Below are 19,251 nucleotides of genomic sequence, written 5' to 3' on the forward strand. Positions count from 1 at the left end.
CTAACTAACGACTTGGGGAAAGGTGTAAGGGCCCCCAAAGGGAGCCTATCACGTCACACTCTGTTTCTTCCCGGTGCCCAGCACTGTGATGGAGCTGGACAGGGACCCGCTAACTCTCCCAGGCCCTACTGCCTGTGCTCAGGGCTTTTCCCGGGGCCACCATGTCAGAGGGCCTGGCACCACCACGGCCAGCATGAGAGGGGAGTCACTTAAGCGATGGATCTCCGTTACCTTGTTAACAACAAAAAGTCAGATTAAGGGGCCACTGGAAATAACATTGACATAGACGGGTGCTTCCTCTGATCCCAAGAGAGAACGTGTTTCTCTGAGTTTTGCATCTAGGTTGAAGAGGACGATGGGGAAGGGGGAAATAAAACAAATAAAACACAAACAGAGGTCGAATGATATGTATGCAAATTTGGAAAATTAAACAGGGTAAATTCTCAGTTTGGATTTTTTTTGGGGGGTGTCAAACCATTTTATTGAGAGTTGAAGGGCTGGGAGAATGAGATCCGATGTGCTCAGCCCACCTGGGCTTCACAGCTGCAGAGTTCGGATTTTTTTTTAAAGTATACTCTGATTTCTAGGTATAAATGAAAGTAAGTGCTCCAGTATCACTTACTCAAACACAGGAGCCCAATTCTTCTTCTTTCCCTTGAAACATCAATTTTATTTAAGACCAATATGGTTTTCAATTACTCTCAGAATAGAGCCAGGCACATTTATTAAATTCCAGTAGCAATTTGCTATTCTGTATGACACACGATGAAACAATCGGCTAGAAGTGTATTCCTGGGGATAAGTAACACTGCTCCATTTGATCAAAGGCGTCTCTTACCAAAAACTCTGGCTACAAATCCTAGTGGAAACTGAGAGGCAAACAGTGTGAGGAACCACGGGGCGGCATAGAGACTGGGGCTGATTTCGTTCTCTTCCAGATGGTTGTAGAGGTCTCTGTGGTAGTCGTGGAGGAGCCTGGACAGCTGGTACATTTGAATCTGAAGTGAATTTGGAGAAGAGAGTAAAACATTATGCATTTGTCTGAGGGTGCATAAAATACACAAACTTTGATTTCATTGCTCTAATAGGTAATGACAAAAATCACATATATTCAATAAATAAAAGCAGTATTATTTTATTTTTACTGTTATGTTAAAGTTGGCATTGAAGTCCAAGTTCACTTAGGTCATAAAAGCAACTCACAGAAAGGCCATCTAAGACTACTGAGCAAGTTTTGCTAAAATGTGGGTTTTTGTTTTAACGTGTATTCGGAAATGGTCATTTTTCCTCATGTAGGAAGGCATTGCTTTTGGAATTTAATCCGAACTTTCCTGGTTCAGGATGCTTATGGAAGGCCCATTCTAATTTCAGACCAATCCCAGAACAGCCTCCATTCTAACGAATGCCCCACATTCCGTTCACAAGCAAAGCCTAATGCTGTTCACTGGGCTCAGCACTGATTCGCGAGGCGGCTCTGGCCTAGACCCACCAGGCAATCTGCAGTGTGAGGACACCGTCAGGCTCAGAATGTCACAGAGCCCGAAGTCCGAGATGTGATTTCTAATGTTCAAGGTATTCCAGCACTTAGTTTTCAGGACAAAGGGGATTAAAGCAAAAGGTGCAATCTGAATGTCTCTAGTATTAAAAGGAGAAATTACTTCACACAGCTACTGAGTTGATTACTGGCATTTAAAAAAAATTTTTAAAGATAGTATATAGCAACTTTTAAACTCTTATATCTGAGATGGCTAAAGGCTACATAGTAGCAAATAATAAACAAATTTGTGAGCTGGGCTTTAATTTCTATTTTTGCCCATGCAGTAGGAGATTAAGTAGTGGTTCCTTGACCCAGTTCGGTCAGCTTGACATTTTGGTGTGAAATGTTTACAATATCTTACAAAATCCACCAGAACTTCTTCCACTAGACGTTTCCATCAAAACATCACCGTTAAACAGTTAGCTCTATAAAAATACATGAAAATACCCAGCTACATGGCGAATTCAGCAACTGTTATTTCCAGGACACAAAACTAAAATTCAAAGTACTGTATAAAAATAGAGCAAATTATTTGTTTATCTTTACCTATAACACATATCTGTGAAAACTAAGGTCTGACAGCAACTGTAAAAGGAAAGAAGGAGCCACGGCAAGTCACAGCTATAAAATAAGAAGCTTAGCTACAGGCAAACATAGGGTTTAAAAAATGAGGTTATTATCTTAATAAGGCATATTGAAAAAATGTTTCCCTTAGGCCATTTTCAATTTATAAACTAGACATACGGAGTTATATCAATAGAAGTTATAAAAAGCACTTTGGTAGCATAAAAATCAGAGAACTCAAATAGCAGAATTTTTTAAAAAGCATAGCATCAAAAGCATTCTGTGCTTGTTCAGTTATGATCATAATTCAGAACCAATACTTCACTGTTTAATTTTTTTTAAAGGACCATACTTTTTTCCTACCTTCTAAACTAGATGTGGAAAATATGCCATCAAGACATATTGACATTACATTACTTTTGAAAAAGGCAAATAAAAACCCAATTCAGTGCTCTTTCAAAGGAAGCCTTAATAATAACATGCCATTTTCTAAGAATAAATAATTCTTTTGTTCTACCTTGCAGGTAACATGGCACATGTTCAGAGGGCAGAGGGGAGGTGCAGGGACAGGAGAGAAGGGTGGGGGTGAGAAGATGGGATAAAGTAGGGATGGAAGGCATCACGTAAAAATACGATGCTTCTATGCTTAACAGTAACAGCAGACACACAAAAGCAAGGTAAAGGGACGCAGCCTGCAGCACCCACGCTCACTCTATGCAGGTAATCAGAAATCCCACCAAGTCATCCCAAGCCCATTGCCACTTCCACTTTTGAAATTCAACTGATTGGATAAAAAGCATCTCTTTCTCTAGGAAGTGGAAAAGTGTTGTATCTCACTCTATAAAGAAAAGGAGATCTACTCTGCGAGAATAAGGCCCGCTATCATGTGACCTATAGGAAAGCTACCACCAAAGATTCTAAAACATCTTCATTTTCTTTTTTTTAAATATGTAATCTTTATTATATTTTCTCCATTACCATTTACTCCCCTTATACCCCCGCTCCCCAGTAATCAGCACACTGTTGTCTGTGTCCATGAGTCCTTTTTCTTTTTTCCTCCATTCCTCCACTCCCTAACTGCTCCTCCCTCCACTCCGGCACTAGCTGTCACCTACTCTCCACCTATGAGTCTGTCTCTGTTTTGGTTGTTAGTTCAGTTTGTCCATTAGATTCCACATATGAGTGAAATCATATGGTATTTGCCTTTCTCTTACTGGCTTATTCACTTAGCATAATGCTCTCCAGGTCCATCCATATTGTTGCAAAGGGTAAAATTTTCTTCTTTTTTATAGCTGAATAGAATTCCATTGTATAAATGTCCCATAGTTGTAAAACATCTTCGTTTTCATGAGTATAGATATATTTGTTGGTAATAGCAAGTCATATTAAATTAATGTACAAGTATCAATCCAATTGATATGAATTTTTAATCTCAAATTGATGAGATATTTTTAAATAAAAGTCACTACATTTTTAAAGTGATAGTTCTATCCTTCTATTTATTGACCAAAATCAACTATTGACAGGTCCTCTCCATTCTCTGAAATTCTAATGATAGCCACCAAACTGGTATTCCAGGAAATCAGAACTATTTAATTCCCTGCAAGGGCACCAACACTTCAGTCCGATAGGAGATGCAGGTAAATTGTTCAGAAATAGAGTGAAAAATAAAACTTTCCACAGTCATTTCTCTCTCTCTCGTGGGATGTTTACAGACCTATGAAGAGTCATGAATTAGGAATCAAATCAATGTATCTGGTTTATGTGTCCTGGTGAACATACTTCATATGAACTTACACCTGAAAACCAAACACTGAGAGCAAAGCCCCATCTCCCTTGCAAAAATTTCATGAAGAAAAATGGAGCACTCCTTCTCCACTCAACCTCCCAAGAAAATCCCATTTACTGTAGTATTCATAAAGAGAAAACACAGCCTTTTTGGCCTGTGGATTGGTAACTAAAATGTTAAATGAGAAAACAGATCACTGGGAACCAGGAAAAAGAGTATATTTTTTTAAGCATTTTAAATATTCTAAATATTTTAAGTATTCTTATTAAAAATATTTTAAATATTCTTATTATAAAGCATAAAAGTATGACCAACTGGGTATCATGCCTACTTCCCTTCAAAGCAGGAGAACCCTCACATTCCTCTCTTTAGAGTCTTCCTTGAAATTTTTACGACTAAAAGCTTTAAATTGAAAGGTAGTGGTTCTTTGGGATATTATATCTACATATAAAATTTAAACTTCTTGTTAGAAACCTCTACACTAAGGAAAGTGAAGTTTAAACTAGAGAGGAGACATGTGTAAACAGGGAGTTTGAAATAGGTTGGAGATAGCAGTAGCAGCGAATACCCTACTTCACCGAAAAATCTTACCAGTGCTTCTTCAGCGCGTGCTGAGAAAAGCAGGCTGAAACAGTGCCTGCCACCCACTTTGAACGCTTCTTATGTCTAAGGACCTATCTGGCCTTGAGATAAAAGAGGGAAGACATGGTCAGCTCAAGAAGACCATGACATAGATATCTGCCATTTATGCACTCCGAGTAAATAAAAGAATAAATACATATCTTCAGATTTTAAACAAAATATCTATGATTCTTTGCAACTGACCAGTTGAGGACAAATGAATAAAGATAACTCATTCCATGTAGCATGTAGTCTTAGGGGATGGAGACGTGAGTACTCACGACCTTTCTTGAATTGCTTGTTTATTCACTTCAGGAACTTATGGAAAAGTTATTCTGTATATGGATGTCACAGACTCAGAGGTTTAGCAAAACTGCAAATTCCATGGACTGAAATGGGCTCTACATTTACCTAAGTTCCAAGACAATAGGCCCAAATTTCTTTGAATCCACTGCAATTTAAAAGAGGACTGCACTAAGATTTCTCATAACAGCTTCACGCATCCCTCGTGAGCATCTGCAGCCTCACCTGTAGCGACATCATGTCGGGTCTGTACTGCTTGCGGAAGCCCAGGTCATACATGAGGAATTTCAGCATTTCGAAGGCTTGCTCTTCACTCATGTGCAAAAGCAGGACTCCCGCCACAAAGCTGATCCCCTGACAGTAACCCACTTCCTTGTCCAGCAATGAGTAGGCTTTCAAGAGGTTGAAGAGTGACAGCTGCCCTGCGCCAAGCTGTGCTGAAAAGTAGGGGTGAGTAGGAAATGTCCTCCCTGCAGAGGGAAGGAAATATTTGTGAGATGTCCCACGCCTTGGAGACCAGACAAATTGCCATTCGGTGATTTCTTTTCAAACCAGTGAGACTTGCTTGGAGTACCCATGGAACGAAGTGTGTCTCTCTCTCTCTCTCTCAAGTCCCAAGTCTCACCTGCCAGGTCACCACCATACCTCCACATATAAGATGGGGAAGTGAATGTTCTGTGCTAACCAGAACTCTATCCAGGAAGCAAAAAGTCTACAAACAAATCAAGGATATATCCAGAAGAGATCTCAAGAGAACAAAATATAGAATTTCTTCTGACTACAAATCAAGGCAAATTCTAAGGTCACATAAAGAACACCCACTAACTGAAACAAGAATTCTACAAGAGGTATCATATTATTTAAAAAGAAATCTTAACTGTACTTGAACAACAATAAAAAAATGTGAAAAAAAGAGATCTTAGTAGTCCTAAGCAGATTTATTCTTGCTTCTCCTGTAATATGACACTGGAGGGACTTTGGGTTTTTTGTTTGTTTGTTGTATATTCAGTCTATCATTCAGGGAATACTTATTTTTCAAACACCCTTTGCTCTCTCTATCTTAAACCACCTCCATGAGCCATGTAGACCTCTTCTTTGTTTTCAATATATCCCACAAAGGCAAGGAAAGTAAAGGGTCAAAATGATTTCAAAAAAAGTCCCCTCTTCCCAGCTGGTGTGGCTCAGTGGATTGAGCACCAACCTGTGAACCAAAGGGTCGCCGGTTTGATTCCCAGTCAGGGCACATGCCTGGGTTGTGGGCCAGGTCCCCAGTGGGGGGAGCACGAGAGGCAACCACACATTGATGTTTCTCTCCCTCTCCTTCTCCCTCCCTTTTCCTCTCTCTAAAAATAAATAAATAAAATCCTTTTTTAAAATTCCCCTCTAAAATTCACCTTTGGGCATAAAATTACCATAGAAACACTTCAACAAGCAACACAATCAGTCCTGGATCACTGAAAAGCTGGCACTAAACAGGGAGACAGGCCCGTCTCCCACCCAAGCTGTGCACCCTGGTCCAGCCAGGAGAATGCGGGGGTGTTAGCTTTCTTGTGGAATGACCACTGAAGTCAGTTAAAACTTGTGTAAGAGTTCCAGATTTTTTAATGTTTTCCGACATATATGCTTAAAAGTGATTTCCTCCCCCAGGAAATGATAAGATTAATTCTGCAGAGCAAGTAAGGAAAAGATAAAAGCAAATAACAAGAACATGCTGAGGAAACACAGATGGCTGCAAGCAGTCAAATAAGCACTTTTAAAAACTATTTGACTTTCTCAGTTACAATTTTTGCTAAAAAAAAAACTATAAATAAATTATATAAATAAGTCCCTGCAGTCTGATCTCATCATCTCCTTCCCTTCATTAGGAGAGCTTGACTAGCCCTAAATGTATCATCCCAATTTCCAGCCTGGGCATCAGCTTCCGGTCACAGAGCCACGGATGTGCGGAGACGCACAGGGATTGCCTGAGGCCAAGTCTTCATCGCAGAGACAGGACTGAGACTCGGGAGCAGAGTGATTTGCCTAAAGCCAGGCCAAAAACTGGAGTTTTTTAGCTTCTTTATAAAATTCTCCTTTTTAATTCCTTTTTATCTGCTTTTTAATTTTTTTATTGTTGTTCTATTACAGTTGTCCCAAGTTTCCCCGCTTTGCGCTCCTCCGCCCCGCCCATCCCGCCGCTGCCACGGTCCATGCCCACACTGTCGTCCGTGTCCGTGGGTCATTCACACATGTTCTGTGACTAGTCCCTTCCCCTTCTTTCTCCTTTCTTAATTCTTTTGAGCTCAAAAATATTAACCTATTTTGGCCCCTCTCCCAACAAAAGCTGTCATCTAAAAGGAGCAGAGAGGTCAAAACTAGGTTTGGGCCAGTAATTAAAAAAATATATATGGAACGCTTCGTGAATTTGCGTGTCATCCTCGTGCTGGGGCCACGCTGATCTCCGCCACAGTGTTCCAATTTTACCTCATGTGCTGCGGGAGTGAGCACCCGGCCAGTCCTTTTTAAACGCCCTAATATGTAGGGCATATACCTTACATAAGGCGCCCCCTTGTTTTCGCAAACCGGCTCGAGTCATGTGCCTGTCTCCTGTAAGCAAGTCAACTTCAGGGATATAGATGAAATAGCAAAGGTGAATGCGCAATATTTAATCCGATAATTTTGATATTTTAAAATGATAAAATATGTGTAATGTTAATTTAGAGAAAAACTAGATACAATAACATTTTAAAAATCACACTGTCTTTACTTTCTTAAGTTATGTGAAATTCAGCATTTACAAGGATGGCTGTGTGACTGTATGAGTGGGCATTTCTCCCCCAGGGCACAATCGCCCACGCACACAGCATCACAACAGGTGATTTTCCTGTCATCCTGTGGGGCTGTACTCACGATTTCCACAACATAATCACGTATTGCACTGTTTTTAAAGTTATATTCAAAGGATTGTTTTCAGCAATATGGCCAGGTATACTTAAAGACCTTTGTTTAAAAAAAAAAAAAACCAGTAGCCTTTTAAACAATTCTAACCCGAGATAACTGGCAAACAAAAGTCAGTTATTTAAAACACGGGAACTGAGAGTATCTGGCAATACGGCCTTTAAAATGATTAACACATAAGCTAACTCCCCTGTCACAGGGCAAGTCTGGGGACAAATACTTCATTTCACACTCAGGCACTTACGGTATCTTTAACTGGACGGAAAGCCAGCTGGCCCTCAAAAAAGGACAAAGTCAGTAGCTAGATAGACCAGCAACCAAACAAATGACTCAACAAACGAACCTGCTGTTTCCTTTTGTGAGCAATAATCAACGGGACAAACATACCTAAATCCACGAGAATAGCATGCTGCTGAGCCGTGAGCTGCTTCAGAAGTTCTTTATAGGATACGTCAGGAGGTTGCTGCTTGGTAGGCAATCTGTGCCTGAGACGATATTGTAAAGCTAAGAACTGCCAGATTTCTCCTCGTCGACTTTTGGGAACACCTACGATCAAAGATAAAAAAGCAAGGCCTTGAACTCTGGAGGGAAGTTGCTAAATCATAGCTGGTGAACTACGAGATGCTTAGAAACAGGCTGCTCTTGTGAGCTGAGTGCCCCCGGACGATCATGCAGCACAGTGTACCCACAGCACATTCTGACAAGTGTACTCCTGTAGCTGCTGGCATCTTGCGAAAGAAAACCCTCAAATACCAATGATAATAATGGCGATTTTAGCAACATCAGTCAACACTGAGTGAGCTCCCGCTGCAACATTTATTGAAGGCTCCTCTCTACTGAGCATGGTAAATGTGCTGGGAAAACAGCCCCATGAGAGAGGTAATTGCTATTATCCCTACTTATAGAAGAGGCTGGTGAAGCTATAACTCGCCCAAATTCACACAGCTAGCAAGTGGCAGTTTAGAATGAGAACTCCGCAACTCTGGTTTCAGAGGCCAAATTCTGAAATCCTGAAATGTATTATATACTTCCTATGATCACCTTTTGTTTGGTTTGAAGCTAGTAACAAATGCCACTCTTCATGTTATGACTTCCAAATATTTGTCATAAACAAGTAACTTTGTAGAAGAGAATTAAATACCATTCTTGCGTGATCAGAGAAGAATAGATTAGTAAAAATGAGAAATACAATATGAAGGTATAACTGGAGTGCTACGGAACAATCTTTAGTCTTTAAGAAGAAAATATCTTGCCTACATAATGAAGCATTAACTCCATATGCTTGAAAACCAAAGGGTGTCACAAGCACTTCAAAGTATGCAAAAACTGTGCTTTGTATGCCAAAGACTAGGAAGTAAGCACTGGGAGGGACAGAATTCAATTCTTTGCAGAGCAGCTCATTTTATTTCACTAAGTTTTTTCAGTTCAGACAGAATAGATCTGTAATAAGTTCCTGAGTTCCAGCTGGTTAAAGAAGGTTTAATGGCAATAATCCTTTTTGAACTGCAAGGTCACAGTTTGCATAAACTAAAAGTATCACTGTCCAAAAGGTGTAACTCAGGCTCTCTGGAAGGATTTATATGGCCTTCCACACCTCCAAGCCGCCTTTTTCAGTTCAATTACCTCCCACTCCCCACTGTGCACTAAGTATACGAAGCTTAAGGTTACTTTCACACCCCCAGTTTCTCACGGTTGCCTTAGGGAAATCCAAGCTCCCCTGCTTGAATGCCTAGTGTATTTCAGTTTGTCTTTAATGGAGGAGAGAGAAGGCCATTCTTCTGCTGCAGGTCTCCCTGACATCCCTAGGAGTAATCACCCCCTGCCCACATACTATGTGACGCCTGCTCCGCCTATCACACTACCTTAATGGATCACAGTTAGCTCTACACTGCGCGGTTGTCTACTTTCCCCACTTCAACGGGAAGCTCCTTGAGAACAGTGAGCTGAGCATACTTTCATCTTCGTATGATGAAATCCAAGAATACATCTTGCTATTTAAACATCCGTTGAATGAATGAATGAGTGATCTCATGTAAAATGTCCTTTTTAGATGGTAATTTCCATTAGCTTATTAAATGTATCACTGATACTGGGGGTGGACTGTTTTATTATCCACCCAATAACAGTTTTACAAAAGGTCATTCACTTCAGTTAAACAAATATTTATTGAGCAGAGAGTATAGAGCATGGCACTGAGGGTACTTCATTAATAAGAGATGAGTAAATCAATTCTCAGGAAAATTACTCCCATTCATTCATTCATTCATCCAACCATTCATCCACTCAGCAAATAACTTGTGCAAGGCACTGTTTTAGATGCAAGGCATACAGTAGTGGGGAAAGAAAAATGTTAAACAAATATATAATAAACACAAAATTACAAATTATGATAATCACAATTAAAGAGAAAGAATCATAAGAACAATAAAACAAAACCAATTCCTGTTGGTGTAGGAGAGGGACAGGCATTGATTTGTGAGGAAAGAGGGTTCTCCAGACTGGGAGTGTGGGCAGCAATGCTTCAGGAGGAGGAATGTGGGGATGCCCTGAGCGGGGTGGGAAGGAGCAGTGGGAAGGCGATGGGATGGAGAGAAAGGGAGATGGGAAAGGGGAGAAGGTAGCATGGAAAGGAAGGAGTATAGGGAGGTTGCAGACTTCCATGAAAGAAAGAGCCTGGGACACACACGGACGAACAGTCACTCTGGGGCACATGCTACAAGGTAGCAAGAGGCAGAAAGTGAGATCAGAAAGGTGAAGGAGAGACTATGGAGGGCCTTGGACACAATGCTCAGAAGTTTAAACTGTATCCTATTAAAAATGGGGAGATGAGCATCCCTAAAACTTCTTTAAAAGTCACACATCTCACACACATTCTAGTAACTCCTACTTTGTCTCCCAAATAAGGCATTCAGTGAAAATCTTTGGGATTTCCTTACCTTCAAGGAAGAATGCCAATAGAGTAGGCTTGTAAATGTAGCATCTTACAAAATTAATCTTAATTTAAACTCAGGCAACAGTTTCATACATTACCATAAGCTTTTAAAACAAGATTCATTATCACGTTTCTTTGGATACTTTTAAATTTTTATTTGACACCCAGTTTAAGCAGGCCATGGGGATTTTCAATGTATGCAATCTGGGTCACAGAAACACACCTAACATATTCACACGGTAGTTTTAATGTTAAATTTAAGATGTTTAAATATCAGTCATTTTATACAACAGAACAACAGTGCAATATAATGGTTAAATAAAAGGAATTCTTCCAAAGTAAATATAGAAATCAATAGATGGAAGGAAAACTGATTAATTGACTAATAAGAACATAATTTTGTATATATAAACACATACATGTAGGTGAATATACATACACATATACATGTTTACGTGTGTGTAAATAAACTCTTCTGACCAAAGGATGGACATGAGTCAAGTGTGTGAGTCTGAATTATTTTCACGGCTGTGATCACAGATCCGTGCCGATGAACCCACTCCTTCCCTGGTAAACAACAGCACAGTGCTGAGCACAGCTGGTTGGAGGAGGCCCGGAAGTCTGCAGAAAAGGGGTTTGCTATCTCCTCAGGCACAGCCTCTCCATTAGCACCCTTCTTACCAACTGAGTCACTGACTGGTGGCAGAGATCATTACTGTCCTTTTCTTACAGGTAAAGCACCAAGACAAAAGTAGGCCCCAGTTGCACAAACCAAAAAAATCTCTGTGGCTTCTCTACAAAAAGACTGAGAATACCTTCTTTAAGAGAAGCACAAATGTCTTCCATATCACATCTGATTTTTCCTCTGCAGTTTAATAACTTCTTATCCCAGGTTATTAAGACCTCCTTCTGACACACACCGACTTCTTCATAGTCCAATTTAACTTTTCTGGTATGGAGTTCATCTCTGCTTGCTGAGAAAAACAAGAGCATTTATGGAAGACCAACGTGTTTTTAAAACATAGTGTTCTTACCATTTTCTTATATTTGTAAAATCACAGCAAATGACTTTTAGAGATCAAACACTAACATTTTCTCAAAACGAAAACTTAAAAAAAAATTGAGAATACATAAAAGCTTCTCACACTTTGAGTCATTTCATACCGAACATAAAAACAAACCACATTTGCTGTGCTACAAATTCCAATTTTCTGATAAAGGTGATAGCCTCAGATGTGACAGCTTGCATCATTTCAAACACCATTAGGGTGTTAGTATATTTGACATAAATGAGGAAACAATGCCTCATGCTAACCTTGACTCCAAAATACGTGACCATAACAACCTGATATATTTTTATAACTATTTCCAGGGTTGGCAACAGTGCCCTTAACAACACTGAGTTATGTGTTCCTGTGCTCAGTTTTAATAATCTGAAAGAGGAAAATGCATGTTACTGAAGTTATCACTACTTCCATTTTTTAAATAGTGCAAAATTCTCTTCCATTGGATGGTCTGAAATAAAAGCCCAAGACTCATTAAAAGAAATGCCTATAAAAGCAACCACTGTCTTAACTTGGTCTTTATTTGATTTCAGAAGGAAGCAAGAGGCAAAATCATGTCAGTTCATGTTCTTCTCGTTCACTAGCATCACAGTGAACAGGAGTTTCTCGGAGTAACCTGTATTCCTTCAAGCCCACAAGACTTGACCCCCTTACCTTCTGCAACACAAATCTTTATCATGCATCCAAAGTCCTCGACAGCACAAAAACAATAGCAAAATGAGTATTACTCTTAGTTTGCTTGAAACCTTTCCAAAAGAATTTAAATATGTTATAATGCACTGCTATTCAAGCAGGACTGTAAAAATTTCTACTTAAAAGTCCAGACGCAACCAAAAAATAAATTGCTCTACAAAAATATTCCTCCTTGATACCACTAGATGGCGCTCTAACATAATTTAGCTTTGCATCAATACTTGTTTCATATTTCTCTATGATAATCAAATAAAAGGAGTTCATTAAAGTTAATAATAAATATAATCCTACATTTAACTTCACTAATGTTTTTTTCAAAATGAGCAGAGCATAATATATCTTCAGATTTTCTTTTTGTACAACCATCTCTAGACCGTTTTTCATTTAAAATAATAATAAAGACCTGGCTGGGTGGCTCAGTTGGTTGGAGCATCATCCCATACACCAAAAGATTGCGGGTTTAATCCCCAGTTAGGGCTCATACCTAGATTGTGGGTTCGATCCCCAGTCAGGGTACGTACAGGAGGCAACGGATGGATGTTTCTCACATCAATGATTCTCTCTCACAGCAATGTCTGTCTGTCTGTCCTTCTCTCTCTCTCTCCCCTCCCCTTCCTCCCTCTCTAAGACCAATAATCATATCCTTGGGTGAGGATTAAAGAAATAAGTAAATAAATAAATAAAAAGCACCTTCCATGTGCCAGCTGCAGGCCTTGAGGATAAACTGCTAAGCAAGAGCAGTTAACCTTGGCCTTCAACTGGTTAACTAGGCAAGAATACAGCACCATGAAGAAATGATTATCCATTGGCTAGACCTGTAATAAGTGAAATTATTTTTTGTCTTCGTTACGTAAGTACAGAAGTATATATAAAATTGATAAAGGTTTCTATAATACATTCTGAATGTCACTCCTTTCTTGTTTTGTCCATTTATGTATAACTGACCTTAACATACACAGTCATTTGCATTAAACATCCCATTTCTCTATATTAACGCACACAGTTGAGAAAAAGCTGTGGCAGACCGGGAAAAGCCCGAGAACCATGAGAAGTAAGCCTGGGTTTTACTACTTGTCTGACAGGTAGTCAGACTTATCACTTATCTATACTACTTATGACTGTGTGACTGCAGGTTAATTCCTGACCCTCGCAATCCAATCACCATCTCAGCTGCAGAACGAAGAATGCAGATTAACTAGGGCCATTTCCAATTTAAATAGTCTATGACACTAAAACTATCCTTTGACATTTAATGTCAGATTCTCCTTGTACATATTCCCAAAATGTTAATGAAATATAATTTCATGTTGTAAATGTTTTAAAGGAATAACAATCATCCTTTTTACAACCTTTTTTTCTGTCTATGAGTTATTTGAAAGGTAACCAATTGCTTAAAAATATACAGGGTGGGGCAAAAGTAGGTTTACAGTTGTAAGTATGTGAAACACAGTTTATTCTTGTATAATAATTTATTAATTATTGTATTGTTTTATACACAAAGCATTGAATCTACTTTTGCCCCACCCTGTAAATTCAATTCCTTTCAAAAATCTGTGGAAGTTCAAATGGGCACTTGCTATGTCCACAGCAACTAATTGGATTTTTATTTTATTTTTTTTTTCAAGGGTCTCATGGGTTTAAACTTTATTTTGTTTTTTTTCTGCATTTTTATTTTAAAGAAAAGATTTATTTCCTAGGAATATGAAAAATTATAGCACTTCTTATTCTGCTACAAAAATAACAAAAATATAAACTGCACTTGCAAACTAAATATTGTTGAAATTAAAAATTGAACTAAATAACAGGTATAGTAAGAGGAATATTAAGATAGATAATACACATAGAAATGTTAATACCTGTATTAAAGAAAAGCTTTTCGGAAGACAACACAATAAAAGCAACTCAGAGACAAACCCAGACTGCCAGTTTCTAAGACTCTGAAAAGGGCCCACTTAAGCTAAACCTTTTGTTTTACAAATGTCAACGGCAAGGCTCTTTTATGTTAAGTGACTTGCCGAAGATAATAGCATGATACATTTTGGCTCTGACTATACATCTCCCTGTGTATGAGTCTGTCAGTGCTGGCATAAATTACATTAACATTTCAAAGTTTGGAAAACACATTCTAAAGCATTTGGTATTCATCAGCTTAGCCATAAAGCATTACAAATAGCATAATAGCCATTATAAATTGTCCAATTATATATTTAATGATTTGAATACGATTTTTTAAATAGAAAATGTATAAAGCAGTAAAACAATATAAACTTTGATTTGATAACATGTAATTAATTATAGTTGAATTAGATACAATTTATTTGAAATAGTCAATTTATCCTATTATAAAAACAATTAGATTCCAAGTTGAAAATCATATTCAACAAGAACAGAATTTGCTTTTTTATGTTTAAGAGTTTTTAAAAAATAAGGCACCATGATATTTCAGTCATATCAAATACATATCACTAAATATTACCATTTTATCTACACTCTCCATCATCCAAATATACTCTAAGGGTGCCTGATGTTTTAAATCTGGCAAACCAAAATGCAAATATCTTAAGCTACTTTCCCATGTCATAACCACCTCACAAAACAAACAATTATCATTAGATAGTCTAGCAAAAGTGTGTATACAGTCCAAGTATGCATGTGAGTTTGTGGGGCACAAAGACAGTTTTAGCCTACAACCTTAAATTGTAGTAGCATATCACTTGGCCCTGTTTGAATGGCTAACCTTCGAGTTTCTGGTTCTCTTTTTCCATTCGAAGCAACAAAATTTGTTGGTGTATAGCTTTTCTCCATAAACTCCTCAATTCTTCTGATTTTTTTCTTTTTTCAACTTTTTCTGGGTCATCGTCCCCAGACACAAATATAACCAACGGTTCCTCTTCCATGGTTGGAGCCAGAGGGGACAGCGGCAGCAGCTCATTCCGGTCCAGTCCATCTGCAGAGAAGAAGACAGTGAGAGGCATTCCGCAGCAGTAACCCAGACTACAGAAATGTTCTCCGGAACCCACGCGCTCTCATCCGACAGTCCGCTTTTAAAGCTCTGCACCAAACCACTCTCCGAGGGACTGTTCGCTTCTGGAACTCATGGTTTAAGTAAACTCACTAGACTGAATTCCCCTTCCAGATTTCCCTCTCGCCGTGAAATGAAAGTGTGTGCAGTTTCCCCACTTCTCCTTTCTGCACGAAATGACCTATAAGATAGGTGCTCCAAAATGAACTGGCCTTTCCCCAGCGTCTTAACACTTCTGCAATCAACCTGTGTGTGTTCTCTGTGCGAAACAAAACACTTCTGTGAGGTGGAATGCGGGACCTCCTAAAGGCCACATCTACCATCGGAACCCTTCAACAGAAAAGCGCAGAGCCACTCCGGGCGTGTCTTGGCTCAGAGGCCCTCTTCACCCCCACTGCAACACTCTCCTACCCAATTCCTGGAGCTCGTTTTCTCCCTCTGTTCCAGGCCATCTTCTGTACTCGCCTTTTTTTTTCTTTTTTTTTTTTTTGACACATTAACACACTTGATCATGCCTCTTAAAACATTTCCATGGTTGCTTATACCCCAAAGAACTAAGTCCAAACCACTGGGGATAGCAGAGAGATCCCTTCAGACTCCGGCCTCCGGTAACCTTTCCAGCCCCGTCTCAGTCTCCCATCTGCTGCTCCCAATGCTTCATTTCCCATGGTTCTCTGACCCACAAAATCCCCTTCCATGACTCTAGAGCTTTGCTAGTTCCTCTTCCTGAAATGTACTTGTCTCAGCAATGACTTTAAGAAAATATCTAACTTTTCCATGAAGCTTTTCCTGACCAGTTAATTTTATTTTTAGTAATGTTGTTTTCTTGGGTTTTTTAATTTATTAATTGACTTCCATCTTTACCCTTATTTTTTAGTAAGTAATTAAAAATTTTTTTACTCTGTTGTTCCTGTTTTAAGCTTCTTGGGTTGACTAGTATATTTGAGTTTTGGCTTTCTTAATTTTAGAAATGCCCTCTAAATATTACTCAATTTTGACATGCAGGCCTCTGGTCACATTTTCTCCCTTCTACTTTCTAGTAGTTTTCAGTTTCCAGATGCATAAAATATTTAGTAGTCCTCTCATTGTTGACTCCTTCCTTTCTTTTATTTCTTAATTTTTCTTTCTTTTGTGAAATCATTTGCCCTGTGATCAGAGACTACAGTATAAATAATTATGACTGTCTGGAATTTATTAAGAAATCTTTGTAGCCAAGTACATAGTTAATTTTTATGACTGCTCCCTGTGTGCTAAAAATGAATGAATTTTCTCTCTAGGTGGCAAGGCAATCTAGGTAGATTACCCTTGTTCGATTTTATTTCTCAATTTTTATCTGTTATTTAATTCCTCTATATTTAATCTTCAGGGAGGAACATAGCAAAATCTCCCACAAGAGCTACTGATTCATTTCTTTCTGCCAAAAATTCTGTTATTTTTCTAGCTCTCTGGTCTGTTGACTTACGTGTGTTCTCCTTATTGTTCTGTTTGTTTACTGTTACAGTCGCTTTGCCCCTCTGTACGCTTCTGCTTTAATCTCTAATAGGCCTAACGCTGAAGGGAGCTGCCAACTCCCCTTGCTGCTTGATGTTTGCCTTTCTGTTATCGTCCAACATTGTTCTGTCACTCTGCTCTATGTGCAGCTCTTAAAAGAGAGTACATTGCTTTTCTAAGAATAAAAAGCTCTATGACTACGCTGAATGTCAGCTGTAACTGACCAGAACATACTGACAGCTCTCGGAGGGGAGGGGGTTGTGGGGCTGGGGGATGAGGGTGAAGGGAGAGTAAGGGGGAGAAAACACAGAGACACAGACAACAGCATGGTGACTGCCAGAGGGGAGGGGGTGGGGGAGGGGAAAGGAGGGATGCAAGGAGGTGGAAAGAGACTTTCCTTTGGGTCGTGACTGCACGAGGCAGTTTGTAGATGATGTGCCATACCGTGTGCACTTGAAACTTGTATGGTTTCATTGACCAAGGTTACCCCAATAAATTTTTTAAATTTCAAGATAAACAAAGTTAAAAAAAAAATACCCGTAACTTCTTTTCTAGCACTATCACAGTTCCTGGTTTGGGAAACTTGTTTACTCATTCATTCCTTCATTCAACAAGCATTTACTGAGTGTCGAATATGTTCTGCTCATATCTGAGAAGTACCAGATAGAGAAGGAGACACTACTTCCCCACTGTAAAGCATGCATCCCCTGGTGCACGAACCACTGCATCCCCTTCCCTGATCTATGATGCTGGGGAGGGTGATTGGTGAGCGCGCACCACACAGACCCTGCTGCTGCATGGCCGAGGGCGATCTGTTCACGGGAGAGGCAACCCTGAGGAAGATGCGCTGCCGCCAGGAGACTCGGCGAGGGGTGACTGGGGTGCCCCCAGCGTTCAGCGACTCATTGCTGCAGGTCGACGAGGTCCTTTTTCTCCCTTCTCCATCACTGCAGAAAGCAAATGAACATATAACTTGTAAGGGCTGCTGCATAACGTAGTTCTTCGCAACGATATGGACGCACAAGCCATTCACAAGTCCCATCACGGGCAAGCAAAAGCCACAAGAAGATGGAGCAATGCGTCAGTGGGCACGCTGGTCACCCAGGCCACAGCCCAGTCACGAGAAGCTCACCTGTTTCTACTCATTCCATATAGCCCACCTTTTAAGTCCCACTGTAAGGAATAGAAGCACGTATGCAGGCAAGCAAAGGCTGCTGAAGTAAAGAACTCATGCTTTTTTCAAAATTTCAAATTAAGAGTACACTCTAAACAATGTAGATATTCCATAAGTGGGTCACAAAGAGCCCTTCTCATAGTTCTTACAGAATAGGCTAATAAGGATACTTCTAATTGCCTGTGACTGTTTAGGGTCTGTCTCCACCTTGCTAGCCACCAATAGCTGGACCATGGCAGAAAGTGACCTGAATAAAGGCAGAAATGGTCAACTGTGGGATTTTGTTAGGGCACATCTTAGGAAAAAAGCTATGGTCAAATAAGTTTGGATAGGTTAAATTTTAAAATATTAAACATCTTCTCCATAGTAGGGCTTCGCAGAGACTGTGATGTGTTGGCACGCACTGCCACTCTCCAAGAGGGAAGGGGTGTACAAGAACTCCCTAACTTACTCAAGTTCCGAATCGCCCCCCCCAATTTTGTGGGGGTTGGGGGTGTCCCATCTTTCTATGTCAGTGTGTTTGAGACAAACGTGTGGAAAGGCTGGTCTGCCCCATGAATGTCATTTCCTAGTGAAGGTCACTGTCAGTCAGGCCAGGCCCGTCGGCAACAAAAGGTCGTTCTGCCTCGCACTTACTCTTGAGACCAATTCCGTTAGCAGCTGGAAATGCCATGCAGTAATTGTTGCTGTTAGCGGTGCGAGTATTTTACTTTTTTTTCAGTTTCAAGGTCTCTGAGCCTTCCTGAGAGAATGATGAAGATACCCATGTTTACAAGTGGTGGCACCAGTAAGTGAAGGGGCAGAAGTTCTGATGGTGTCGAGTGTCAGATCTTAAGTCAGAAACGAAACAGCGGGACCGGCCACAAGCCCAATGACGTGGTCACAAGGGTGTGGTAGAGCCGAGGCAATCCCTAGTCGGCAGAGCAATCCAGCACCCGCCTGCCGTATTTCTGTTTACTTTAGGTACGCACATACCAGGTAATTCAGTGCTTTCTAATCTCGATCTAGCATCCTGGAAATACTACTTCTGCATTAGCTAAATTATGCGAAGTGAAATAAGCCAGGCAGTGAAAGACAAATGCCATGTGATCTCACCTATAAGTGGAACCTAATCAACAAAACAA

At 39.8% G+C, this 19,251-nt stretch overlaps 1 protein-coding gene and 1 non-coding gene across 3 annotated transcripts in view; both read right to left on the minus strand.

Annotated features, from left to right (window-relative positions):
- TBC1D4 (TBC1 domain family member 4) overlaps positions 1-19,251 on the minus strand; it is a 172,786-nt gene that overhangs the window by 9,670 nt on the left and 143,865 nt on the right. For both annotated transcript variants that reach the window (XM_045201816.3, XM_053916306.2), the window contains 6 exons: positions 17,740-17,900; positions 15,178-15,387; positions 11,499-11,657; positions 8,139-8,297; positions 5,040-5,284; positions 839-998 (listed from right to left, as the gene is read on the minus strand). In XM_045201816.3, the coding sequence (XP_045057751.2) occupies positions 839-998; positions 5,040-5,284; positions 8,139-8,297; positions 11,499-11,657; positions 15,178-15,387; positions 17,740-17,900 (1,094 nt within the window). The remainder of the gene's footprint in view (positions 1-838; positions 999-5,039; positions 5,285-8,138; positions 8,298-11,498; positions 11,658-15,177; positions 15,388-17,739; positions 17,901-19,251) is intronic.
- Positions 7,195-7,301, minus strand: LOC112314042 (U6 spliceosomal RNA). Its single transcript, XR_002975755.1, has one exon. It is a non-coding gene; the product is annotated as a U6 spliceosomal RNA (small nuclear RNA).

This window comes from Desmodus rotundus, chromosome 13 (assembly GCF_022682495.2).
Source record: "Desmodus rotundus isolate HL8 chromosome 13, HLdesRot8A.1, whole genome shotgun sequence".
Classification (NCBI taxonomy): Eukaryota; Metazoa; Chordata; class Mammalia; order Chiroptera; family Phyllostomidae; genus Desmodus; species Desmodus rotundus.